The sequence below is a fragment of the Diadema setosum genome, chromosome 6 (genome assembly GCF_964275005.1).
Source record: "Diadema setosum chromosome 6, eeDiaSeto1, whole genome shotgun sequence".
Taxonomy (NCBI): domain Eukaryota; kingdom Metazoa; phylum Echinodermata; class Echinoidea; order Diadematoida; family Diadematidae; genus Diadema; species Diadema setosum.
Window position 1 is genome coordinate 14,923,448 of NC_092690.1, and position 27,802 is coordinate 14,951,249.

At 39.4% G+C, this 27,802-nt stretch overlaps 1 protein-coding gene across 1 annotated transcript; it reads right to left on the reverse strand.

Moving 5' to 3' along the window:
* Positions 1-940: 940 nt before the first annotated feature.
* On the reverse strand, positions 941-21,410 carry LOC140229562 (uncharacterized). The gene is made up of 11 exons (XM_072309810.1): positions 21,288-21,410; positions 19,145-19,252; positions 18,071-18,166; positions 17,106-17,529; positions 12,525-12,659; positions 11,089-11,207; positions 8,250-8,454; positions 7,019-7,180; positions 5,900-6,023; positions 1,943-2,055; positions 941-1,033 (listed from the first exon to the last, which is right to left on the reverse strand). Exons 1-11 carry the CDS (start codon positions 21,323-21,325, stop codon positions 941-943), a joined length of 1,617 nt encoding a protein of 538 aa, XP_072165911.1. The 5' UTR covers positions 21,326-21,410.
* Between the last annotated feature and the right edge of the window lie 6,392 nt (positions 21,411-27,802).

A 27,802-nucleotide genomic window follows, 5' to 3' on the forward strand; every position in this document is an offset into this window, starting at 1 on the left:
AGAGATAGTGAAGGGCAGAAGAGGAGATGAAAAGAGCACTTTGAAGAGTCACTGAACAGGCTGGTCCCACAAGATACACCTGATATCTCACCAGCTGATAATTTCACTATTAACAAGAAAATTCTCACAGTCCTGCCTATCTCATTCTCATGTAGTTTGCTCATAGCAAGTGACAAGGATGACTTTAAAAGATTCTGGAAAGCCCAATTCCTAGTTCAGCTGTTTCATATTTAGCATGAGTGAACATGAGCTGCAAAAGACATAAACAATGGTACTGTAGTGTGAGTTGCCAAGGTGCTATACGTATTGAACACTAGCAAGTTCAGAGATTCTCAAGATGTTTGGAGTTGATGTGAGTTGTGAACAAGACAGCAGTGCTGTTTTTATGGATCTCCATAGTATATTCCTTTATATCCCTACACCCGTTTTGATTATAGACAGATGATGCATGATAGTGACTTAATTCTGAGATTGACTTTTGGCTACACTGATGTGTAGCATACACTGCAAACATCTCTACATGACAGAAGTAAATGTTAAAAAAATGAAAAATAAAAATGTTATTATTGATTTATAGAGGCTTGACTGTCAGCCAAAGCCTCTATAAATCAATTATAACATTTTTATTCACTCCTACTTTCATTAGCTAGTGAATGCATCTACTTCACGGAGCTCACCTCTGTTACATGATAAAGAGCTTTACTTCACTCTGCCCTTGACACAGATACGGCCATGTAAAGTCATTATTAGAGCTGCCATAACAGAACCAAGCTATAATGGGATCATTTCTGGTGTCATAGCATTTTGTAGAAGTGGCCACAAGGCTAGCACTATGACCCTGGTGAGGTCTAGAAGCCTTCCCTTCCAGAGGTGTAGAAAGTTTCTAAGAAATCAGTTAGAATTGAGGTCTTTGTGAGCAACTCCCAACTTGCATGGTCAGTCAGATGTGGTCAAGCTGGACTTCATATTCATCCACTTCGGCCATGTCCTGGTCAAGGTGTGCGGTCAGTTCATCTATCACCACATCTATAGCCTGTATGTTCAAACAAACATACAGTGGGTCACAGCATCCATTCAAAATAACATCCACTTGGTGAAACATCTGTGAACATTCACTTCTCACAACACTCCTGACCTCCCTTTCAAAACTCTGGGATGCTACTCAATCAACCTATTTACCATCGCAGCCAAAAGTTGCTTCCATGAAGTGCCAGTCAAAATATATGCAAAACGTTCACCAAATGAAAATTCATGATAATTGTATGAAGATTTTATGATCTGTGGATATTCTTTTAATACCATGATAAACAATCAGCTGGCACTACCATGACACAAATCTTAACATGACATATTCACAACTCTTCAATCTGTGATCAGAAGTTGTTCTTTTTCTCTTTTTTAAGTTCATATATTACTGGCTAAGTAATGTGACTGAATTCAGAAATCTGAATATTGGTTAAAAGTATGTGACAACAGTGCAGGAGTGGACATCTGGATTTTTTTCACAGCAGATAAATACCATGCTGAACCTCTGAAATTTTGTTACATTTCTGACTAAAAGTTGAGTAGAATGTTTTGAAAGGAGAATATTAATGTCCATTGCTTCAAGCTAAAATACTAACACTCATACACCACTATATAAAGTAATGTTTCCAAGGTAATTGTTTGGCGCAGAGACAGTGAGTTTTGTTAAACAAGTTGATCACAATTTATACAATGATTTTTAAAAATGCGTCATTATACAGACATAATCATTAGGCAAAGAAAGACAACATCAATAACATTTCATTGCTTCCATTAAGACAGGCATTTTTGCAAGAAAATAAACACAAGATCAAACCTTAACATAAACTTTTATAAAGCGCTGACCACAGCATGTTTTTCAAAATTTCCTTCAGTTTATATAGCATTAAAATGAAAGGCTGAGTGAAGTGAGTCTTACCACATTGGTGCAAATCTTCTCATGGAAGCGTTTGAGTGGCAGACACTCCTCTGTCACATCTCGTCTCTTGACCAGCTCTAACTGTAGACCAAGGACTTGGTCCAAGAGGAGAGCTGGGATGGAGAGATGAACAACAACTGGCTTAGTGTTCTCAACTTGAGAGTCCTTGGTGAGATAAGATTCCACAAAGACATTCCACCGTTTAAATTCAAAGTTTAGGAACAAACTTGCAACACATAAATATTCACACACTCATACACACAAACACACAACAATAGATGATTAAAGCAAAGTACTCTGACCCTGAATTCAAACGTCAATCATCCAAAACAAATGTTACCTCTTTTGATAACCAACTTCTCAAAAGCCTTTGACCACATCAACTATACCATCGCAGTAAAACATTTAAAAAAACTTTAAAAAATCTGGTGATTTGAATACATTGATGATCTTGCCATATGAGAAATATGCCCTATCAACAAACCATCGACACTTCCAAATGTTTTGCATGAACTTCACACATGGGCTACAAACAGCAACATGTGTTTAAACCAAGAAAATATGCATGCATGAACGTCTGCTTTTTGAGATAAAATCCTGATCGTCCCACTTTCTTGTTGACCAATATCACCATCAAACAGTGTACCACAGTCAAACTCCTTGGTGTGTTCATACAGGCAGACCTGAAGTGGGACATACACACATCACTTTAATGATGAAATATGCAAACAGTCGTCTATTCATGCTTCAGAAGCTGAAATAACATTCTTTGGCCAATGATGACCTAGTACCCAACTAGTCCTTCGTCCATCCGATCACCAAGTATGCCACTCCAGTTTGGACATGAAGCATCACCAAATAGCATTGCAGTGATTTAGAGCACATCCAGAAGCGCTTTTGTCACATAATCCTCAGACCTGACTATACTTGTTATAGTGAAGCTTTGCAGCAATGCAAACTGGGCTTGCTGGAAAGCAGGCGAGCTGAACTCTGTGTATCCTTCATAAAGAATACACAGTCCTCTGTTCTCTTTGACCTCCTTCCTATTTGAAAAGAGACAACTAATACTTATAACCTCAGAAATTCAAGGTGAACAGAATTCAAATGTAAAACTGAATGATCCAGAAAAAGTCCCTTGCCATACCTATCAAGACCCATAAATACACATAATTCTTTTAATGGTGAAAATAGTTATGAAAAGAAATCTTGATAGTGAATTATGTATTCCAAATTCAAATGAATGAACACTGTTCTTAATTGCTGTCAATATGTCATCTTAACTGTGTCTATATCATGCCAATTTTTATCTATTTATGTGTAACTTTTACAAAAAAATTATTCTATATTATAAAACTAAATTGCTTTCAGTGGTAATGTAGAAATCTGTGGTTATGATTATTTTGGGGAATTTAGGAAACTCCCTCTTTTTTCTTGTTTTATTTTATTTTGTTTTGTTTTGTTTTTAACAAGCAGCTCGTGCACTGACCATGTTTACAGTTGCCAAGCTGAATGTGTGTGTATAAAAGTGTGACCCTGTAAATGCACATCTATGTGTGTGTGCGCTAGTATGTGTACATGCTTGTACACACACACACATGTGTGTGTGTGTAAAGCCCCCTATTATGTGTTCATGTGCACATGCCCACATCATGTGTGTGTACTCCATCAGAGCGAAATGATTAGAAAGAGAAGGTGCACACATCATGTCAGCTTGTGTGGAGATGGGAGTGTATCAATACTTATTTTATATAATAACACTCTTTTGTGATGTCTGGGTTATGCTATGCAATGCAGAGTGTATAAATGCATAATATGTTTGTTAGGTGTATGTAAACATGTGATGCATGTGCCAAGTGTATGTCAATGTGCAGGTGTATGCTGTGTGTGAGGGGGAAAAAGTGTCGAGTGTGTTTATGTGTGTAATCATATCTGTATACGATTTGTATTAAATGAATCTATTAATGTCCTTCACTTTTAAATGTTATGTTTGTATTTTGCGAATTGAGCTGTAAAATTTACATGTTATCATATGTAATATTATGTTGTTTTATAATCCTAGTTATTTTACAAGCAAATTTTATGTGATACTGATATGTTGTGTCCCTATGTAATCTAGTGTACTTCAATTCAGCCTGTTGGCTGCCATGGTGGTTGTTTATTTAAACCATTAATAAAGTAAAATGACATAAACAGATTAAAATGACATTTTTGTGAATTTAGAGAAGAGCCATGAGTCTTATACCCCTTTCCCGCTGGAGGAAATCTTCCCCGGGTGCACCCGGGTGCACCTGGGGAACCCCGCAGTGTGAAAGGAAACTCGGAGGAAACTCGGTTGAAAGCTAGGGGAAGCCTAGGTAAAACACCGATTAAATTTTGGGCAATTTTTACCCTAGAAGCGTCCTGGGTAAACACCAATGGTTCAACGGGAAACCACCGGTGGTTCACCTAGGCACGTCCAGCATGAAAGGTCGTCTCGGTGAAACACCTGGCGAAATATGCAAATTATGTCCAAGGTCATGTTTTGTTCCAGTCATGCACACATTTTTCACTAGCAATCGCGTGCTCCCAAATTAATCCAAACGTTATGCATGTATGTAAACATACACACGACTAGTATGTCGTTCATGTGACATACACCGGCATTGTATTGGATCGTGTTGTATTGTATGCATGCCGTATACAAATAAGTGCTGCGCAAAACTGAGATTAGTACTTGAGTTGCTGTGTCATTTGTTCTGTTGAATGTTGCAGTTGAATTAACTATTTGGAGTTAAAGGACAAGTTCACCATCATAGACATGTGGATTGAGTGAATGCAGTAATATTAATAGAACACATCAGCGAGAGTTTGAGGAAAATCGGACAATCCGTTTAAAAGTTATTAATTTTTGATGTTTCTGCTTAGTCACTGCTGGATGAGAAGACTACTACAGCTTGTGATGCAACATGTGTACAACGATAAAGAGAAAATATAAAGAAAATTCAAGATATTCTTACTTTTCTTGAATAATAAAAGAACACTTGACTTCCCTCTTTCAGGAGGCAAGGGAAATAATATTACCCTTAACATACATCAGTGACGAGTCGAGGAAATGCGCACTTTTTTCAAAAAGTAGAATTTTGTGAAATTCTGTTTATATTTTCCTTATATCGTTGTACGCATGTGACATCATACAATGTGGTAGTCTTCTCATCCAGCAGTAACTGTGCAGATACTTTAAAAAAATCATAACTTTTGAACAGATTGTCTGATTTTCCCCAAACTTTCACTGTGTTCTACTAATATTGCTGCATTCACTCAATCCACATGTATACATGAAGGTGGACTTGTCCTTTAAGTTCTGTGAGAGGTAGAGAATTACGAGTATGAACCACTAGTAAAGTATCATGTTCAATGTTGCGCCATATTACACACTTCTGCTGGAATCGGCCGCGGTGCGAGGAGAAAACATGTCTAGGGGAAAGTTGCAAACAAAATTCACCGAGAGCATTGTCGTAGGTGTGAAAAGACGGCACTGAAAATTTCACCGGGAGGTTCCCAGTGAATTCACCGGGGAATCTAACGGCGGTTCACCGAGAGTGGCAGCGGGAAAGGGGTATAAAAAGCAAACTGCATGTGAAAGTTTTTGTCTGCACACTCCAGTACATGAAGTATACACACAATTTTCTCGTGGTCAACAATTTTATTCACAAAAGTTTCATCAGGGGCGGATCCAGGAATTCTGTAAAGGGGGGGCGTGACTAATATTTCTGGTGCCACTTCCGGGTTTCATTTCATCTTTTTTCTTTTTATTTCTTTTGTTTTTTACGAAAAATAAAGGGGGGGCGTGCGCCGGTTGCGCCCCCCTCTGGATCCGCCACTGTTCATGCTGTAAATATTTTTGGTTTTACAGTATATCATCTGTAAGTTGGAAATTGATAACTTTTCGAAATGAGACAGGAGCACAACACTACTTACAGTCAAGAAAGAGGTCAAGGTAGTCCTCACTGCTCCAGACTTGTTGGTTTGGAAGTACTCTGGATGACATCAGATTCTCAAAGAGCATCAAGTCAAGGAGGAAGTCATCAGCTAGCTTCCACACCTGTTGTCAGGATCAAATACAACGTACACAGCATTATGGGTAGCTGCCTCACCTGCTGTTAGGATCAAATTATAATACAGCATTATGAGAAGTTGTCACTGTATGTAGCTTTCATGGAGAGGTTAGCCCATATTATATATATTTACAGCATGCTACTGGCAGCCACAGCAGGCCCGTTTGCCTGAAATGTAGAGCGCCATGGGCAGGTGGGATATTCTCCTTTTTTGTATCTGTACTCTGTATCATAACTTGACACAGAATAGTGTGGGTAGCTTAAATAACAGGACATGGACAAAAAATAAACTCCTGACCTGTGATAATTGTCCTGCAGGTAACAGTTTTCAGGCTCTTTGTGAATCATCAAATCTACGTAATTGAAATTACACCCTGTCAATCAAAGAAGCAATGGTGATGACAAGATGATACAACTTGTATGAAATTGAAGTTGAAAAGAAAATTCCACAAAAATTCACTTTCCTAGCATAATGAAAGAGCACTTGACTAACCGCTTTCAGAAAGCAGGAGGAATAATTGCCATCCCTTAACATATGTCAGTATCAAGTTGATGGAATGTATAATTTTCATGAAAAATGATTTTTTTTTTTTTTTTGGTGAAATTTTCTTTATATTTTCTTTACATTGATGTCCACACATGACGTCATTACCTTTAGTAGTCTCCTCATCCAGCGGTTCCAACACCAAAACTTTAAAAATTCATAACTTTTGCATCGATTGTCCGATTTTCCTCAAACTTTCACTGATGTGTTCTACTAATGTTGCTGCTTTCACTCAATCCACATTTCTCTTTGGGTTTGGGTTCCCTTTAAACTTCATGAATATATTTAACTGTGATTTCCAAGGAACACTCTGTATAATGACGGTGACGATAACACTTGCAATCTTTACTTTCATCCGTCTCCTTACCACCATCCTTGCATCCACTCTCGCTATCTAACCTGTAGAAGGTAGTGTTGAATTAGGGAATAGCAGCAAACCTGTTCTTCATCACGCAGTCTATCGTCTGGGCTCCTGGGTAGCATTGCTCTGCCAGCTGTGAAGCTATCCTCCATGAAGTAACTGGCTACATGCTCTATCTCCTCATCAATCAGTTCTTCTAATACAGATAGCACACTTTCTTCGTACACAGCTTCGTCAATCTGAAAAGTAATCATTAGGTATTAAATGACTTCATAGGAAGTGATATATATCTCAATTTGGTAGTGCAGTAGCATGCACATTGTCTTTAAAAGGTATCAAAGCTAACTTTTCTGTCATCGGTGTTATCAGTACACATATCAAGGTTTTCTTTGATCATACATTTGTGACATCTTATGCAACAGGCTTTGAAATGACATCAGATATTTTATGATAGTTTTATCCCCATTTGCCAGGTCTGTTAGTCACACAAGTTCCTATGAACATGATGGTTTTCAATATACATTAATTGTAAAACTGATAGTAAAAAGGGGGAAGGTCTCACTTTAGATCCTGGCTACATTATTTATCACAAGCTGGTATTAGTCTATTTGCACCATATGCAATTATCCCAAGTATAAAGTAGATGACAACTAGGGTGAGATGGAGTGTATTTCCATTCCACAATCTCATTAAAACATGTATACATTGAAAACCATACAAATCCAAAATCATGGCATCAAAAGGGGCCAGAGTTTCGATCTTAGCAGAATTTTTGTCAGGGGCAAAGTAACAAACCTAAAGGGTAAGCAGACACATATATGAACTACAGACATAGAACAGCATACATTCTTGTAATATGCCCCATCAATCCAATAGAAAATGAACACAAAGTTATGAGCCATTCAAAATTCATATTTTCTACCCTACACAAATCTAAGAATTCATTGTTTATGCCTGCCCTTGGGCCTGCAGCACTGAATATAAGGAGGTGCTGTGGTTTAGTGGCAAAGACCACAGGATCTTAATAATCAAGATTCAAGTCTGTTGGTGATGAGAGTATCATCCTTTGACAGGACACTCAAATATCTTCATAAGCTGGTTATTTGGAGACGGAAAGCAATCTGCCATCACTTATGCTACTTTAAAGCATAATTGTTCCTGTAGTGGCCATGAAAGCTAAATCTATATGCAAATCTTGTTTTACAGTCATAAAGAATCTTTGGTGGAAAATTTAGATTGGCTGAGACTATAATTCTATCTGACCATTTTACGCAATTAGAATGCAGACAAAACGCTAATACTACATACAATATCTGGGAGGAGTTCTGAGATGACGGCACTGCAGATCTCATTGAAGCCTGCTACCACGTCTTTCTGGATGAAGTACTCTGATACCAGCTCAGAGATGCATTCTGGGACCACGAGGGCAATCTCTTCCTCAATGACATCCCTCAGGAGTTCCCTGGCAACTGGCTTGTACAGTGAAGGTGTTGACAAAACCATCCCCCAGAAACTAGAAATCACACAAATGCAGAATACTTCATCTTTAGCATTAATGTCCTGGTTAACCCTATTCTAACTGGGGGGGGGGTTAAATTGACCCCCCCCCTCGACGTTTCGCGCCACAATTCCGCAACGCACAAAGATTTTGCCGCGTCGTTTCATGACTTTTTTCATTGAAGTCTCCCACATATTTTGAGACCAAATTTGCAATGTTCGGGAACACCGTTCTGATGTTATGCAATGTTTTGCATATGCATGTCAACCCGAAAACCGCTCGAATTCATGATTTCGTGTGCAAATCCAATGCAGACTGTGTTTTTTTGTTTAATTGATATAAATTGGATTATTTCAACTTTTAACCATTGTAATAAATCAATTCTAATGTAGATAAGCTTGAAAAAGTGCCTCCAACAAATTTTGGCAAAAAACAATAGAAAACAAAAGATTGAAAAAACAATAAAATACATGATATTAACAAAACGATAAAACACAAAAGAAAATGATTTTGATTGTGCTATTTTTTTACAAGAAAATTGTTTGATGTGTCTTGAGGAACTCTGACACAAAAATTTAATAATCCTTCAGTCTTTTTGATGGAGTTATAGGTGAAAATATGATTTCATGCGCTAATTTGCATAATTAATTTATTAAAAAAATATGAAATCAACATTTTTCTATTGTATGACCATGTAATCTTGTAGTTGACATCCGGCTCTATGTTCAGGCAAAATTTTGCGGCGATCGCGTGATCCGTGGCCGAGATCTGAAGGGGGATCAAATTGACCCCCCCCCCCCCCCCCCCCGTAAAAACTTGGTCTCAAATAGCCCAGTTAGAATAGGGTTAAATAGCACTTGCATATACTGTAGGAGCTGAAATTTTCGCGTTGGTTTTATTTTCGCGAATTTCGCGAATCGCCTTTGAACAGCGAAAATAACAACATGCGAAAATAACAACGTGCAAATAGATGATAAGTACAGTTAGACCTCGCAACCGCGAAATTAACAACACGTGAAAATGTCCTCCTAGTAGCAATTCGCGAAAATATCTGTATGCGAAAAATTCAGCTCGTACAGTATGTGATATGCAAGAGAGTCAGAACTGTGGTGCAATCAGTTCTGTTTCGATAAGGCATATTCTGTTTTCATAAAGGATTGCACCAGTTAGCAAGCAAATTATGATATGTGAGACCAAATACTCATCACATAGACTTCTAGTCTTATTTTAATTATTGAAAGGCCCTATGTCTTTCCTTTACTAAAGAAGGAATATTTCAAATTGCTGAACAATTACTGGTACTACTTCTTTTGTTGCAGTGCAGTTGCAAAATGGAAAGAAAGGAGTATCGTGAATGCCACCCCCTAAAAACAACTACAGCTATGATTTTCTTAACATTGCACAATTATGAAGATCTGAAGAGACTGAATGTCCATTCATTCTTTCACATAGCACCCACTAAGCACTTTATGAAGACCTTATTGAGAATTTCTCTTTTATATGTCAAAACATAGCACGAGATGTAGTTACTTTATGCCTCCACAAAAAAAAGAAATAAATACTTTTAGGCAACCATGTTATTCATCCTTTAAGGAAATCACCTCCTTCCTAGCTCATCACCAGCAATTTTGTTGTTTTGTTAGTCAAATGTGGTTATGTGTGTGTGTGTGTGTGTGTGTGTGTGTAGTACACATTGAAAATGAGTTTCAAGTGACATTGTGGACATGATGACTTACAGTGTATACTACCTGTATGACAACGACTTTTTTTTTCAGGTGTTTATTGGATGCAAGTTTGGATGACTGGCTGACACTGATGCAGTAATATGTTTCACATCTTTTGAAAAATTTCACTAACCTTTGCAGTGGTATGTTAATTTCATATCTTAACAACTTTCTATGTGGGGTCAATTCTCCATAAAAACTTAATATGCCATGCACTGAACACTGTCTGAAATACATGAGCAACTTATCTTCAGGGAAGTCATCAAAAAAGCAATGATTTTATGTATCGACTTCAGTAAAAACATAACAGTGAAGTTGTAGAATGTTTTCTAGATCATAAAAGTAGTAATATTTACTAGTACATGCATACCATAAGTTTTTTTACCATAACCAAAACCAATGTAGTCGTATTTATTGTGTCATGTCGACACAACATTTAGTGAAAGTGATAGAAATATCTAATATCACTATCACAAGTGTAAAATGCACACTGTGTATTACACCTTTAGCTTTCCTTTGGTTCCAAAATCAAGAGGGTCTCACAGTCTGGCCATTGTTGTCCACTGCATTTTGTACTATCAAAATGTGCTGAAGGCCTGAAGGCATTGTATCCTCAACCAGGATTCAGTTAGCATTAGATATAGGAAACTATCTGACCCTTAGAGCACATATACTTGAAAAAAAAAAAAGAGAGAAGAAGATATATTTTGTGTTGGAAAGACAATATCTCCTTTGCTGATGCCATTGCTCTAACTATATTCCTTGTAGCATGGAGCACTGAACTCTGAATTATATCTCTACACTGCCCCTCATGTCAACCTTTTATCTCCCTCCATAGAGTGGTTGTGTTGATGTAAAAGAGGTGTATGAGGTACATGTTCTTGAAGATGTCCCAAGTTCACAGATAAAATAGAAAATTGCTTACTCTTTACTTGCTGCTCTGAGCTCTATATAGGAGATGTCTACGAGATGTTCATGCACAACTTCTTCCAGGATCTCTCTTCCTGCATCCAGGACTGGTATGGACAGCTGCCTCTCAATATCCTACAAATCAGATGTACATGCAGAAAAATTGTCAGATTAATCCACTGTTTCATGCACATTTCACCTAAATTTAGCATTTTGGATACTATTTCTTCTTAGATTTTTTCTCTTTCTGCTTGCCTTTAAGAAGTTACATTTGAAAATTATTGGGGAAGAGAGTTTGTGTCATTGAAACAAAGTAATTAAACAAATTTAAATGACCAAACAGCATTTGTAAATTGGACAATCATGAGAACTCACACTTAAAACAGTCATTACCTGATGCCCTAGAACAATTTAATGAAGTTCTTGCAGTAATGACAACTTGCATGATACCAAAGAATTAAGACCTTTTCAAAGACAAGAGACACGGGGGTCTTGCGTTCACCTGAGTATCGCAAGTTCACCTTCCATGCATTCTTGCAGACTCTTACCCAAGAACATTCGAAACTATGGTTGGGGCAGCTTTCAGAGCTTGGGGCATGGTGTCCATTGGCATATTCCATCACACTGATAAAAATACTTGCCAAGTACTAGACAACAGTTGGACTACATGTATGCAGTATTGAAAAAACAAAACAAAACAAAACAGAAATGACTTAAATCTCTGTATCACTTCTGATTCTAGAGATGAATATTCCGTACTTTAGGAGGTTTGGGGCCCCTGGGGCCCCCAAAGGAAGTATGGTGCCAATTCGAACACATTGAGATCTCATCCCCCTAGGAATGCTACTTGCCAAGTTTAGTGAAAATCCATTATGTTGATTTTGAGAAGATAAAAATGTACAATTTAAGCCTCTATTTGGAGCCCCCCCATGACTCAGAGGGGGGGGGGGGGGGGAACACCCTTGGATCTGCAATGAACAAACTTGGAACTACAGTCATCAATGTACTAACTCATGGTATTAACTTCACTTTATCACTTCTGGTTCTGCAAATATTCCAGAATTTGGGGGGTGTGGGGGGGGGGGGGGGCCCAAGCCAAGGGGAGCATGGTGCCCAGTTGAACAAATTGAGATCTTAACTCCCTTGGCATGTTACCCACCAAGTTTGGTGAAATTAGGGGGGTGGGATGGGTCCAAATAAAGGAATTAAATTGTACATGTTTATATTCTTCTTGAAAACCCTTGATGAAATTTCACCAAACTTGGTGGGTAACATGCCGAGGGGGGCACCCCTGATTCCACCATAAACAAACTTGAAACAACAACATAGCTCACTTAACAACCCTGTTCAGGTGAGCTAAAAATCATAAGATTCAAACATGCAAACAAGAAAAAATTTGATACAGATATTACTAGACCGAGCAAATCCTACATAGTGGCCAAGGCTACATACCCTCTCCTCTCTAAGCTGTGTCAGTACATCTAGAGCCACCTCCAAAACCAGGTCATCCTGAAGACAGCTGGTCAGGAAGTATTCTAGGAATGTCCTGGCTGATAGCTCATCCTGCATGAAGGCAACAACACTTGACTCCTGCAAAACAAATGGAAATAACATAGGACTGTTGTTGCTGTTGTGTTTAAGAGGTGCGTCATTCATATTTGAAAATTGACTCTTTATCTTCGTCACATCAAATATTTTACACAAGAATAATACAGGACTGATGATTAGTCTCTCATCAAAAGTGATATAGAGAGAGATTGAGACAAGGTAGCTACACAACAGAAAGCTGAAAATCACTGTTCATTTATCATATACAATCACATTGGCGCGTGACCTGTTTTCCTGTCAATGTGACAATGCAGACATGTACATGTTACTCTGAATATCCACCATCCTTTGTATCTTCCAAGATTTTTTTTTTTTTTTGTGTGTGTGTTAATTTAAGAAAAGGGGGGGGGGCAACAAAAATCTTTATTTTCGCCTTTAAAACTACACAGATTCAGCTTACTGATTCATTTGGGTTCACACCAACACACACACACAAACACAATGTTGTATTAGCAATCTCAACAGTGTCTACATTTGCTCAGCTTTCATGAAATCACATCTAGACTAGCAGGTATGTGTGTGTTTGGTTTCAAACCAACCATGACTGTATTAAAGTCCCAACATTAACTGAGACATGAAACTCGTCACTGAAGACGAGTTGGTGATACGCTGGGTTGACATTAGATACCGGTCATCCGTGGTCGACAACGAAAAGAATGTGAATATGAAACATTATCTAAAAAGAGTTAAAAAAAATAATCAAAAACAAAAGTGTCCAGCGAGCATCGATCCCTCAAATGCGCGCATGCGAAACCATAACTCTAACCACTTGGCCACGAAACATCCACGGAAATGGTAAGATAAAAAAACAAAACAAGGGAAAAGTCAATGCCCGCACAACAAACGTGGCCGCGTGAACATTGTATTGCTAGACGGCAATGCGGCCTTGTAACGACTGATGGTGCTATGCCATTTCTGGCAACTGGGGAAAAATACGTCACGTTGACATTGTAATACGTAAAATTGGCTGATTTTGATACCTTGCCTTTCATCACAATTTTCAGTGTGATGATGTCATCAAATTACAAAACAATGGCAAGGACTTGAAAGACAATTGTTCAAAGTACAACATATCTGTCGTCGTCATTATATAATATGTGACCCGCTGCAACAAAAGGATCCTAAAGTCGCTGACGGCTGAGCCGAGAAAATCGAGTTTGAAGTTACATCATCAAAATTGGTCAAAACAATCAGATTTCTGTTTTTGGCAAAATTTTGCAGTCTAATGTTTTGTTTATCATCTGCCGAAATTTCGAAGCTAAATGATCAAACGAAAGGCAAGAAATTAGCGTTTTTCTGGGCCATGATTTTCCGACTTTCAGCGTAACAGAAACATGTCCGAAGATTTGGATTTAGCGCCACAACTAGACTCCGCCCTTAGCAACGAGGGAGTGATCTCATTGGTCAGTGCATGGCATCCTGATTACTTATTGGTCGTGCGTAGACCGCTGGCGCTAAGCTTGAATGAACATCGCGGAGGTCGCTAGGAGCATACCTTCTATTGTCAAGCGGTTAAAACTGTCTCGCCTCCCCTTGATCATGTTAGCGTCGGAAGGAAAACTTTCAAGGCGTTTTTCTCGAAACTCTGATTTCCTCAACCACTTGACATGTGCCAATAGAATCATCGATATCTCCGCAATCAGTTTCAGAAAATTGTCCTCCCCCGACTTTCGGATCCTTTTGTTGTAGCGGGTCACATATGATCAGTTTGACAAACTCTATAAGCATGCAATATTTTGCAGCAGTCGAAGCAATGTGGTCTCCAACACAAAACAAAGGGATATTGTGTGTGTGTGTGTGTGTGTGTTTGTGTGTGTGTGTGCGTATGGGTGTGTTTACATGAGAACGCGATTTCTACATGGACGAAGGTGTAACAAGGAAAAGTAGAAATTACGCGGTGCGTAATATATGTCCCCGCCGGAAGTAGCATTTTGTAACAAAATGTGCAATATAGGTAAAAAATCAAGGTCAAAGGTCAAAGAAGTCAAAGGTCAAAATTCTGTGTAGAAGTTTTGAAGCCCTCACCTAGTGCCATCACATAAAGCAAATGGAATCGAAATTGGGTTAGAAATGGCGAAGGAGTAGCATTTTGTAGCCAATGTACAATATAGGTCAAAAATCAAGGTCAAAGGTCAAAGAAGACAAAGGTCAAAATTCTGTGTAGAAGTTTTGAAGCCCTCACCTAGTGCTATCACATAAAGCAAACGGAATCGAAATCGGGTTAGAAATGGCGAAGGAGTAGCATTTTGTAGCAAAATGTACAATATAGGTCAAAAATCAAGGTCAAAGGTCAAAGAAGTCAAAGGTCGAAATTCTGTGTAGAAGTTTTGAAGCCCTCACCTAGTGCCATCACATAAAGCAAACGGAATCGAAATCGGGTTAGAAATGGCGAAGGAGTAGCATTTTGTAGCAAAATGTACAATATAGGTCAAAAATCAAGGTCAAAGGTCAAAGAAGTCAAAGGTTAAAATTCTGTGTAGAAGTTTTGAAGCCCTCACCTAGTGCCATCACATAAAGCAAACGGAATCGAAATCGGGTTAGAAATGGCGAAGGAGTAGCATTTTGTAGCAAAATGTACAATATAGGTCAAAAATCAAGGTCAAAGGTCAAAGAAGTCAAAGGTCAAAATTCTGTGTAGAAGTTTTGAAGCCCTCACCTAGTGCCATCACATAAAGCAAACGGAATCGAAATCGGGTTAGAAATGGCGAAGGAGTAGCATTTTGTAGCAAAATGTACAATATAGGTCAAAGGTCAAGGTCAAAGGTCACAACTGAAATTCTGTGTAGAAGTTTTAAAGCTCCCATGTAGTGCTATCATATAAAGCGAACAGAATCAAAATTGGCTCATAAATGACAGAGAAGTAGCAAATTGAACATTTTGATCACACACGGACGCACGGACGGACGCACGGACGCACGGACGCACAGACACACACACGTACGGAGCCCGTTTCATAGTCCCCTGCTCGAACTCGTTCGGCGGGGACAATTACTCCACTGAAGAAAAAAAAAAGGTAAAAGATAGAAGTATTTTGTTTCTTGCTCTCGTGGGGTTCAAACCCGCACGTGTGTAACCTCACGTTTCTGGCGCCAGAGACACGCCTTTAACCTCTCAGCCATACGTCTCGATGAGTTAAAATGAGGAACGTAAGCTTTAATGTGAAAGATAAATCAGGAATCGTTTCGTCCACATTCCATTCTCATTTTCAGTTTTAAGCTGCAAAATTGTCAACCTGATGAGGAGATTTGAAAGAATAAAATGCATGATTACTGCAGCTTATTGTGTCAGCCGCAATATACTTAAGTTTTAGAAGACATAGAGCAAAATCAGCTGAGGTACAGGTAATTGAACGTTCTCAAGTCAATGCATGGTTGTGAAAAAAAATCACGTCCCATAGACATAACATGTAAATTTGGCTGATTGTGAGTCTTTGTCTTTAATCACATTTTCCAGTATGATGACGTCATCAAATTGCAAAACAATGACATGGACTTGAAAGGGAAATGTTCAAAGTACTGAATTTGGGATAATATTGAGCTACAACAACAGAGAAAACTGAATGTCAGAAACAGTACCTCAAAAAATTCAATTCCACTTTTTTTAATTTGGATGACGATATGATGACGTCATAGAGTACTCATGGAAATATTGATACTTGAAATGTTATTTACAATTCATATGCTTTTGTAATATGCAATAAAAACAAAGGGTTACCGGACATTTTAAAGAGCTATGGCGAAAAAAACAAAGATATGCTTTTTCACTATGTTTACACATAGACGAGCACACGGATTTTTAACTTTGACGCCAGTGTATTTCTTTCTTATAGGTCAAAATCGATCGGAAATCAATGGATATTGTTCCTGGATGTGTCAGGAATCTAAATCAGTCAGAAAAAGTGATTTTTCATGTTGCTAACACGCGAAAATGCGTGGACGGACGCGCAAGCGCGGAATTTTTTGAAATGCTTAAAACTGTCTGAAACTTCGAGATTTCCCATTGGGAAGTCGTTTTGGGCATTTTAAAATTTTGACGCACACGTACGCGCGCGTCATGATGACCTGAGTAATTAGCATAGTACAGGACGATCAGTCGTGACTTGAACTTTATGTCTACCAAAAATGATATAGAAATGACATTTTGCTATGAAGTTATGATCGATCATGTGACTTTATCTGAAAATCACAAAATGGCGCCTAGATGACGTCACAGATATGTTATCGTCATAAAAAGTTTCATTTACAGAGATATTGATATGAGATATGTTGACTGAAAATTTCATGTGATTCCGTCATGTCATTGTTGAGATATTTTGTCCACAAAATTCGTCAGAAAGAAAGAAGAATAATAAAAAAAAGGAAGATTCCGTACAAACTCAAGAGGTGATACGCTGATAGCGTATCACCTAATTACATTGTACATTACCTGAGCAGTTTGCATGGGGACCCTGACCAGTTCTCTGCCACCAAAGACATTGTCATACTCCACCAGTCTAGGCCCATCTCTGAGACTATCATGGTCATGGTATCGGTCTCTTTCCATCCCCATGATCTTCATGTGGTTTGCATGGATCACACTTTGCATATCAGTCTCAAGGTTGGCACTTCCCATCCTCACATAGTACTTCTTTCCTCTTTTCTTGACTTCTCTACCCTCAGGGTTAACTTGTCGCCCAGTGTACTGGTCCCACGCTGGCACGTAAGTATGTGGTGAGGTGAGGGTTGGGTGGACTGTTCCATTTCTGATTTCAAATGGTGAGGCTGGTTGTGACTGAGTGAGTTGTGGCTCTCGAGTCCCAGGTAAGTCAGAATTGAAGCTGTCCAGGCTGAGTGTATCATCTGAGGGTGGTCTGAAACCAATGAGACACATTCAACTGCATGGTTATGACAGTGAGAGCCAGTGTGTAAGGCTATGAACCTTAATGGATGGATGTCCACATAATTTATGGATGCCCTCATCTTTTATAGATGTTCAGATCATTTCCAAGTGAGAGACAACAATGAAAAATGAAAGCATTTCCACCTATGGTTACGAGACTAGTCTAAGAACCAATGTTTTGCAAACACATACCATTCATTCATTCATTGAACAAGCAGATTCTGGTTATGCAAATTTATCAAAAAGCTGGGAAGCAGCATTAAGGATGAATAATAATCTCATTGTAAATGTGCATCATTGCTAACAATAAAACAACTCATAAATTTTCACATGAACCTTTTCATCATCACTTTAACTCTTGACTCTGTTTGATAGATGGAATACAACTGAACAAAGGGAGGAATTGATGCATACACAATCAGTCTATTTCTTATGCCTCTGCATTAGTGATCTTCATGTCACAGAAATGATGCATAAATAGAGACAGGCTTTGGGCATACATGTATTCTAACCTGTGTGATGACAGTGGTGGGACCCTTGAGAAGTGACTTCCTCTCAGTTCTGGAGATGACCATGGCTGATGACTTGTCCCTTGAGGGCTGTCCAATCTGCATTGGTCAGAAGAAATGATACTGCTGGTATTGTTGCAAAACTTAATGGTCATGGCAACACACAAATTATTTTTTTAAAATCCTTTTCATCATTACCATTATCATAATCATCAGCGGCATCACTGTAATCAATTTTGAGGCATTAGTTTCATATGATAGCACTAATTCACAGGATGCCTTAGGAGCTTATTTTCAGATACATGAGTAACATATATACCATGTGATATGTCATGCAAGGAATGTGATAAGGAGGACAATGCTTCTCATTAAATCTTTAATCAATTTATCTAGCAAAGCCACATTGGAAGTTTGGCCAGACATCCAGCATCACTCAACTTTCCATATCAAATAAACATCATGGCACTACAGTAAATTATACTCCCAGATGATCAATGCAATCAGCAACTTTCAAATGATATACAAATTATTCTAATTTTGTTAATCATGCTACATTAATGTAGCATATAACAGTTCCCAAAATCATTTAAAATGTACAGTTGAATGGCTGCTAATAAAAAAAAAAAAAAAAAATATGAAATTATCTGAACAATTGTTTACATACTTTCACTTCACTGTTGAAAGACCACACTGACATTTGACTTATGAATATACCATTGTTTAAAGTAGAGAACTTTAAAGCACTGGGGGTTGTTTCATCAACGCTTGTCAGCGCCGACAACTGTCGGCGCTGACCAATTTCAGCAAAATCCTTGGTTTTGATTGGCTGAGATGCTCTGGTCACTGACTGTTACTATGGTGATTCAAGTTGTCAGTGCCGACAAATGTTGATGAAACACCCCCCTGACCTCTGCATTCAAGGTTCACACATAATTGTTCCTTCACATACTGTACATCTACATGTACATGCAAGAAAGAATAAATACAAAACCTGTTCAGCTGCTACTGCTTCTGATATATGTACCTCTTTTATTACGGCTCATACCATGTCAATCATTGCAGATTATACAGTCTCACCTTGGTAATGGATTGGGGGGCACAGTCCTCCTTCGGCTTGAGATGTCACCGTCCTTTTCTTTCTCTTTTCTACCAGTTAGCGACTGTCTCTCACGGGCTCTCCGCAGTCTGTATGAAATCACAGTGGAAAGAATTTCCTTTCATTAACACATGTATGTTATAACTCTCTCATTAGTAACATCAATTTATAGTTAACACTGCAAACACCTCATTGACACGCAGATAACTAGTACTTAACACAGTGGTTTTAAAAACATGTAATTTGTCTTTTGTTCTCTTAGAAATACATTACACACTCGTTCCACTATCAGAACAAGGTGAAGTAAATTCCTGAGAGATTCTATAGACTATGGTTTCTAATAAAATATGCCCAATAGTCTAGAACCTATATGTACATTGATTGTGATCAGACAATATGTAAAGCTCATGGCACAATGTCCTTTTGTATACTTATTTTCAATTACTCACGTTTGAACCAAATTGGTCTTTGGGAAGCGTCAATATCGTCATTAAATTTCACTCTTTGTGAGCAAATTTGTGGTGTATACTGCCTGCACAATCTGAAAGAGAAGCTAGCCATATTATATATATTATGTGACAAACCTTTTACGGAACCGGGAGCAAAGAATCAATTTCAAATGATTCATGGCAAGTCGAAGAAAGTCAGCTGAGGAATGCAGATTCCTAGATCGCACAAGACCACAGACAAACAGTAGACAGATACAGCAGTGTCACTGCCATGAAATGTGAGCTGGGCTGGGAAATGCTGCAACTGCGACACAAGGCAGGACCCATCAATACATTCTGTGAGGCACTTGTGGGTTGCCCATCTGTCCCAGTACAAAAAGCCCTGCGTCCAGTCCGAAGGGTTCTTCGGAAGTCGCCTTCTACAAACTTCATCCCAATTGCCACAAATAAAAACTGCTACAGGTACCAGTACTCATTTATACCAAGAACCATCACGGCATCATAGAGTAGAATGCACTGCCATCAGCAGTCCTGGACATTGTAAACAAGGATACTTTTGAAACAGCAGTCCTCCACTACATTGTACATTCAAGAGTAAAACAACTAGCTTCTGACTTCTATCTCCATACCACCAACATCAGCGCATCACCTGTCCCAGTTGGCCCCTGCATAGGGGTGTTGGGCAGTACCCCTGAAGAAGACAGACACACACACACATTACAAACATGAGTGCAATTCTCATTCTATGCCTTCTCATGACAATAACTGACTTCTTACAACTTGCCACAATCGTTGCACATCACTTTTTAGCTCAGTGGTAAGTTCCTGTTTGCATACTATTAGACAACTAACTTCACTATCTTCAGTTCTAGATTGTGCAGGCAGCATCCACTGGCATTTCTCGTGAAGAGCAAGTTTGTTTTGAGCGACGACTTGAAAGTTGACATTGATATTGATGCTTATTGATGACCAATTGGCTTCAAATCTAACTGGAATTGGAAAAGGCTTTTTAAGTATATTTGGTGCAGTCTGGTTCAGTGGAATTTGAGATATCTAGAGTCAAGAGACTATAACAAAAGTACATTTTTTAATAGTGCCAAGCTCATTGCCTCAGTGGAACACGTCTAGACTACTTCACCAAGTAGATACTCTAAACTTAGTTCATTTAATAACTAACTACTATCTAATGAAACATTGCTGGGCTAGAGCGAGAGGGTCGAGATAACCTATCAAGATGATATTTAAAATGCATAGCTGCCCCTAACCCAGGGGCGCTCGTTCTGTTACACAGTTTTCGAGTTCGGCATTCGGGCTGGTGATTTACTGATAGATGGTCACACTCACTGCTCACTCACACTAAACACTAGTAGTACTACTAACAACATATACTTACTAACGTTAGATCTAGTAGAGTAAATTTTACTAGCTGCACCAAAAAGCCCAAACAAAATCTAATTCCTCGGCTACAAATTGCTGCCTCCCAATAAACTGAGTAACTTACACACGCACAAGCTTATATTCCTTGAATCGGAATTTAATGGAACATCCACATCCTATTTTGTTTTCTTGCTATTTTGCAAGTCTTCACGCTTAATAACGTTGGTTCTACAGGTAGTCTACAAACATTACCCTGATAACATCAGAATGTACGAATGGGACCGAGGATAGTGAATACCTCTCTTGAAGTTGTGCCCATGTTTGCTCCTGTGACATGTCTGCAGTCGGATTGGACGTAAAAACGAGATAAATTATGTCATAGATATCATATATAACAGGTGGAAGGTGATGCAAGTCGTGAAAAACACATAATAGATCTACATTCTACGCTACAGCTGCGTCTCCAGGTCGACCTCGGCACAGTAGCGGCGCTATCACACACTTTGCGTCGCGTCGGATGTCGCCACGACCACCAACCCCTGTCAACCTGTTGTGCATACACATGTCAACATTAACAACAGCCATAGTCTCCGCGGAACATGATAATCATTCCCGACGACAAGAGATCTTTTGGTCAACGTGGCGACATGACATGCATGCTTCTCATGTCTTTCGACTTGACATGGCTTGACTAGTACCAGTAGGCCTACACATGTTAGGCCTGCAGACGATGGCCAAAAAGTGGCTTAAAAAGGCTCAACTGGCAACTATCGTATAACATTAACAAGCAAATTTTAACTTAAAAAAAAAAAAAAAAAATACCCAGAAAATCTAATCGGGAAGAACATGCTCAAATAACGTCATCAAAATGGCGTCTTAAGGACTGCAATTTTGCTACAGTAATTGCCGCTTCCCATTATCCAATTTTAAAGATTTAAATGTATGAACTTATATTTTGTAGGTCAATGAACACGATGGATGCCTTTTCGAATTGGTCATACAAAAATAATTTACATAAAATGCAAATTAGTGGCAAATGTAAGAGTACATTTATAACAACAGGGCCCCGTTGCTAGAAACTTTGCGTTTAAACGCAACTTGCAACTGATTGTCACTGGCCAATCAAAATCATTGTTACATGCATGTCTTCTTAATAGGGCAGACCCTGAGCCAATCAGAATGGTCAGTGACAATCAGTTGCAAGTTGCGTTTAAACGCAAAGTTTCTAGCAACGGGGCCCAGTACTCACGTTGGCATAATGCACGTTTTGCAGATGGGGACGCGGGGTTGAGGGGTAACTTTGGGCGCCTCCCAAGGGGTCGCTTTAAATGTACACCCCTTTTTACTATATAAATATTGTAAAGCAATGTCTCCTGTATTGATTACATTGCATTTCTTGGAACCAAACGTGCCCTTGCTATAAGGCACGACAGCATGTACGTTTGGAACATATATATTCGGGTTATATGTTTTCTATATTGCCGCAAGAGGATAAAGGGCATTTGGGGGCACACGGTACAGGATCGCCCTTCAATAAGCACCCTCTTTATTATGTAGATCTTGTAAGGTAAATCTTCTTCTATCATTTCCATGACTTTTCATTGATGTAAGAGTGTATTTGCTGCATTGCCGGACCTACTTTTAAAACCATTCACGCTAGAACAACTGTATTTGCGTTGCTAATATCCGTATTTTGTAATAAAGGCCGAGAGCGTAGGTGTTAATACACCTCCCCAAAGATTACCTTTGAATGTTCACCTTTTTGACAATGTAGTTATTGTAGAGCAATGCTTCCTCTAGTAATTGGTTGCATTTTTTGGATACCAAAGTGCCTTTTCTATACGGCACGATGGAATTTCGAAAACATATACATGTATTCCCGTTATATATGATATTATGTTTTCTATATTGCCGTGAGTGTGGAGTATTTTTGGCACATCCCACACAGGGTTGCCGTTTAATGCGCACCCTCTTCACTGTATAGATCTTGTAAAGTTAAGTCTCTTCTATCATTTCCATTACTTGTCATCGATAAAAATTGTATTTGCTGTATTGCCGGGACTATACTTTTACAACCATTCACGCTAGAACAACGGTATTTGCGTTGCTAATATCTGTGTTTTGTAACAAGAGGGCGTGAGCTTAGGTGTGAATTTGGACACTTCCCAAGGGATTAATTTTGAATGTTCATCCTTTTGAGAATATAGTTATTGTAGAGCAATGTCTCCTCTATGAATAAGTTGTATTTTTTTTTTAACAAAAGTGCCTTTGCTATACGGCACGATGCAACGGCGTAGCCAGGATTTGATCTTGGGGGGGGGCGGTTAGTGTGCGAGGGAGCGAAGCGACCGAGCCCGAGCGAGCGGAGCGAGCGAGGGGGGGGGGGGGTGTGGGAGGGGGTGTCCCCCTCCCACGGTAAGAACTTTTTGCATTTTGATGTTGTAAATGGTGCAATTTGATGCATGTTTTTGCGCGTTTTATCGACGTGAAACAGTCCCACTTGTTTAGGGTAGCAGTATATTTTAGTGTAGATTATTTTAGAGTAGATTATTTTAGTGTAGATTCTCACGAGCGGAGCGAGCGAGGGGGGGGGGGGAGGGTGTGGGAGGGGGGTGTCCCCCCTCCCACGGTTAGAACTTTTTGCATTTTTATGTTGTAAATGGTGCAATTTGATGCATGTTTTTGCGCGTTTTATCGACGTGAAACAGTCCCACTTGTTTAGGGTAGCAGTATATTTTAGTGTAGATTATTTTAGAGTAGATTATTTTAGTGTAGATTCCCACGAGCGGAGCGAGCGAGGGGGCGGGGGGAGGGTGGTGTCCCCCCTCCCACGGTAAGAACTTTTTGCATTTTGATGTTGTAAATGGTGCAATTTGATGCATGTTTTTTGCGCGTTTTATCGACGTGAAGCAGTCCCACTTGCTTAGGGTAGCAGTATATTTTAGTGTAGATTATTTTAGAGTAGATTATTTTAGTGTAGATTCCCACGAGCGGAGCGAGCGAGGGGGGAGGGGAGGGTGTGGGAGGGGGGTGTCCCCCCTCCCACGGTAAGAACTTTTTGCATTTTGATGTTGTAAATGGTGCAATTTGATGCATGTTTTTGCGCGTTTTATCGACGAGAAACAGTCCCACTTGTTTAAGGTAGCAGTATGTTTTGATGCAGATTATTATTGAACAATTTGCCTATATAATGGTATAATTTAAACACACTTCTTGTATTCATTCTTTTCACTGAATATCATGAACACGACTGAACCCGAGCGAGCGGAGCGAGCGAAGGGGGAGGGGATGGCGTGGGAGGGGGGTGTCCCCCCTCCCACGGTGAGAACTTTTTGCATTTTGATGTTGTAAATGGTGCAATTTAATGCATGTTTTTGCGCGTTTTATCGACGAGAAAGAGTCCCACTTGTTTAAGGTGTAGATTATTATTGAACAATTTGATTATAAAATGGTACAATTTAAATACACTTCTTGTATTAATTCTTTTCACTGAATATCATGAACGCGACTGAACCCGAGCGAGCGGAGCGAGCGACGGGGGAGGGGAGGGTGTGGGATGGGAGGGGGGTCCCCCTCCCACGGTAAGAACTTTTTGCATTTTGATGTTGTAAATGGTGCAATTTGATGCATGTTTTTGCGCGTTTTATCGACGAGAAACAGTCCCACTTGTTTAAGGTTGCAGTATATTTTAGTGTAGATTATTATTGAACAATTTGCCTATAAAATGGTATCATTTAAATAATCTTCTTGTATTAATTCTTAAACTGAATATTATGAACGCTGTATGCAGTTCAGCAATCAAACAGAAAAAGCATGCACACGAGGGTGTAGATAGGGGCATATCCCCTCCCACTCGAAGGTGATTTTGCGTTTTCAGACCTGAAATTCAGCGATCTGGTGCAAATTTTTGGTGCAATACTTTTTCATCGAAGTGTTAAAATCACGGAATTTAGCTCTTATTCCGAATGTGCACCATCTGTGTGTATGTATAAAGTTTAGTGAGGTAGAGCTTAGGGGAAGAGGGATTCCCCCTCCCGCTCGCGGAGCTTTTGCGTTTTTAGAATTGAAATAAAGCGATCTGGATATAGCCACAGCTCTACTTCTATGCATGGCGGAAGGGGGGGGGAGGGCGGGCGAGCAGGGAGACGGCGTGGGCGAGTGTTATCTCCACCCTTCCCTTCCGATGGAGCTTTAGCCTTTTAGGTTGAAATTGAGATATCTTGTATACGCATATTTGATAGAATCAACATTTGGGAAATCACACACACACACACACACACACACACACACAAAATGATGGGGGGGGGGGCTGAAGGAGGAAAGGGTCGATTAAAAGGGGAAATTCCCCTTATACATGAGGGAACCTTGAGTTTGTTTAATATAAGTGGTAAGTCTTGTGCACTCAGAATTATTCATATTTTTTTTTTTTTTTTGGGGGGGGGGGGTAAATCTAAAAAGTGTACTAAGCTAGGGAAAGAGGCACAGAGGGGAAGGGTTTGGGAGGGGGTATCCCCCTCCCAAGCATGAGAGATTTTGCATATTTTGAATTGAAATTCAACGATCTGGTGCACACTTTGAGTGAAATATTCAAAAAAATATCTTATTTGATGAAAGGTTGCAAAGGAGACCCGCCTCATGTGCATGCATACAGTATACACGCATTTTTTTTCCGCCTTCCAAATCCGCGGTCCAAATCTCAGGGGGGGGGGGCGACCGCCCCCATCGCCCCCCCCCCCCCCCCCCCCCCTGGCTACGCCAGTGGCACGATGGCATTTTGAAGACATATACGTTTGGAACATATATATTCGCATTATATGATTTTATATGTCTTATATATTGCCGTGAAGGTGGAATATTTTTTGGCACATCCGACAGGGTTGCCATTTAATGTGCACCCTCTTCACTGCATAGATCTTGTAAAGTAAACCTCTTCTATCATTTCCATGGCTTTTCATTGTTAAAAGTGTATTTGCTATATTGCCGGAACTACTTTTAAAACCATCCACGCTAGAACAACGGTGTTTGCGTTGCTAATATCTGTATTTTGTCTTAAGGGGGCTTGAGCGTAGGTGTACCTTTGGACAATTCCCATGGGTTTGTCTTTTAATGTTCACCCTCTTGACGATATAAATATTGTAGAGCAATGTCTCCTCTATTAACTACATGTATTTTTGAAAACAAAAGTGCCCTTGATGTACGGCACGATCGAAGTTTGAAAACATGTACGTTTTGGAACATATAGTATATTCGCGTTAATGATATTCGATGTTTTCTATATTGCCATGAGGGTGGTGTACTTTGGGGCACATCCCACAGGATTGGCATTATTTTAATGTGCATCCTCCCACTAAATAAGTATTTTGAAGCAATGCTTCTCCTATCATTTCCACGACATTCATTGATATAAAAGTGTGTAGCTGTATTGCTGGAACTACTTCTAAAACCATGCACGAAAGAACGTCGGTATTTGCGTTCATAGTATCCGTGTGTTGTAATTACGGGGCTTGAGCGGCGGTGTAATTTTGGACACTTCCCAAGGATTGCTTTTGAATGTGCGCACCCTTTTGACAATATAGTTAATGTAGAGCATTTTTTCTTTTTGTAATTATATTGAATTTCTTACAAACAAAAGGGCAATTGCTGTACAACCGTAACGACAATGTGAAGGCATGGAAAATTGAAACATATTTGTGCTATATGCTAGTGCTTGTTTCCTATATTGCCCTGGGAGTTGGATGATTTTGAACACATCCCACTCGGTTGCCTTTGAATGTGCACCCCTTTGACTATTTATAGTATTATGATGATTGTAAAGCAGTGTCTCTACAATTTAAAAATCATGAAAAGTAAAGTGTCTTTATTTACCACTCGGCAAGACGATTTTACATGCATGTACAAGTGAGTTTGCTTTGGCATATAATGCATGTTTTGTTAATCTGTTTTGGGACCACGACGGTCAGGGTAGGGGTGATCTGGGCACAGGCGCGCCGGAAGCAGTTTTGGATTGGGGGGGCAAATGTTGGAGGGGGCTCACGATAGACCATACGTATGTTACACAATATACACATACACACACACACACACACACATCTTTATATATATATATATATATATATATATATATATATATATATACATATATAATATGTGTGTGTGTGTGTGTGTGTGTGTGTATGTAATGTAAAGTGGCGTACGGTGGGTCGAAACATTGGGGTGGGCACCTTGTGGAAAAGTAATTTTGACGGTGTGTATGCATGTGCGTGTGTGCGTGCGCAATAATGGGACTACAATACATTACGGAATGCGATACATTCAACATCGCAGTCATTGAGCAACATTGTAAGTTTTCCTTACATGGATTATGGAATGACGGTGTGAAACGACAAATTATATACTGTCAGCAACTCAGGAGAATTGCATAACAATAAAATGCGAGCGAGCGGAGCGAGAGAGCTTAAAATTTTTGACATTTTACAGTCCCAAAACTGCCGTTTGTAGCTATATCTTTCGCTTTGGAAATTAAGGGGGGCATCGGGCGCAACTGCTGGAAATTACTGGCGGCAACATTAGGAGAATGGCATAACCATTCAATGCGAGCGAGCGAAGCGAGCGAGCTTGAAAATTTTGACATTCTACAGTCCCAAAACTGGCGTTTGTAGCTATAATCTTTCGTTTTGGAAATTAATGGGGGCGCATCGGGGGCAACTGCTGGCAATTACTGGCAGCAACATTAGGAGAATGGCATAACCATTCAATGTGAGCGAGCGAAGCGAGCGAGCTTGAAAATTTTGACATTCTACAGTCCCGAAACTG

Coding starts and splice junctions, on each gene's coding strand:
- LOC140229562 (XM_072309810.1), bottom strand. CDS start 21,325: ATGTCACAGGAGCAAACATGGGCACAACTTCAAGAGAG. Junction 7,181..8,249: donor CAGAACTCCTCCCAGATATT/GTATGTAGTATT, acceptor ATTACTTTTCAG/ATTGACGAAGCTGTGTACGA. Junction 6,024..7,018: donor GACTGCGTGATGAAGAACAG/GTTTGCTGCTAT, acceptor TCCTGACAACAG/GTGTGGAAGCTAGCTGATGA.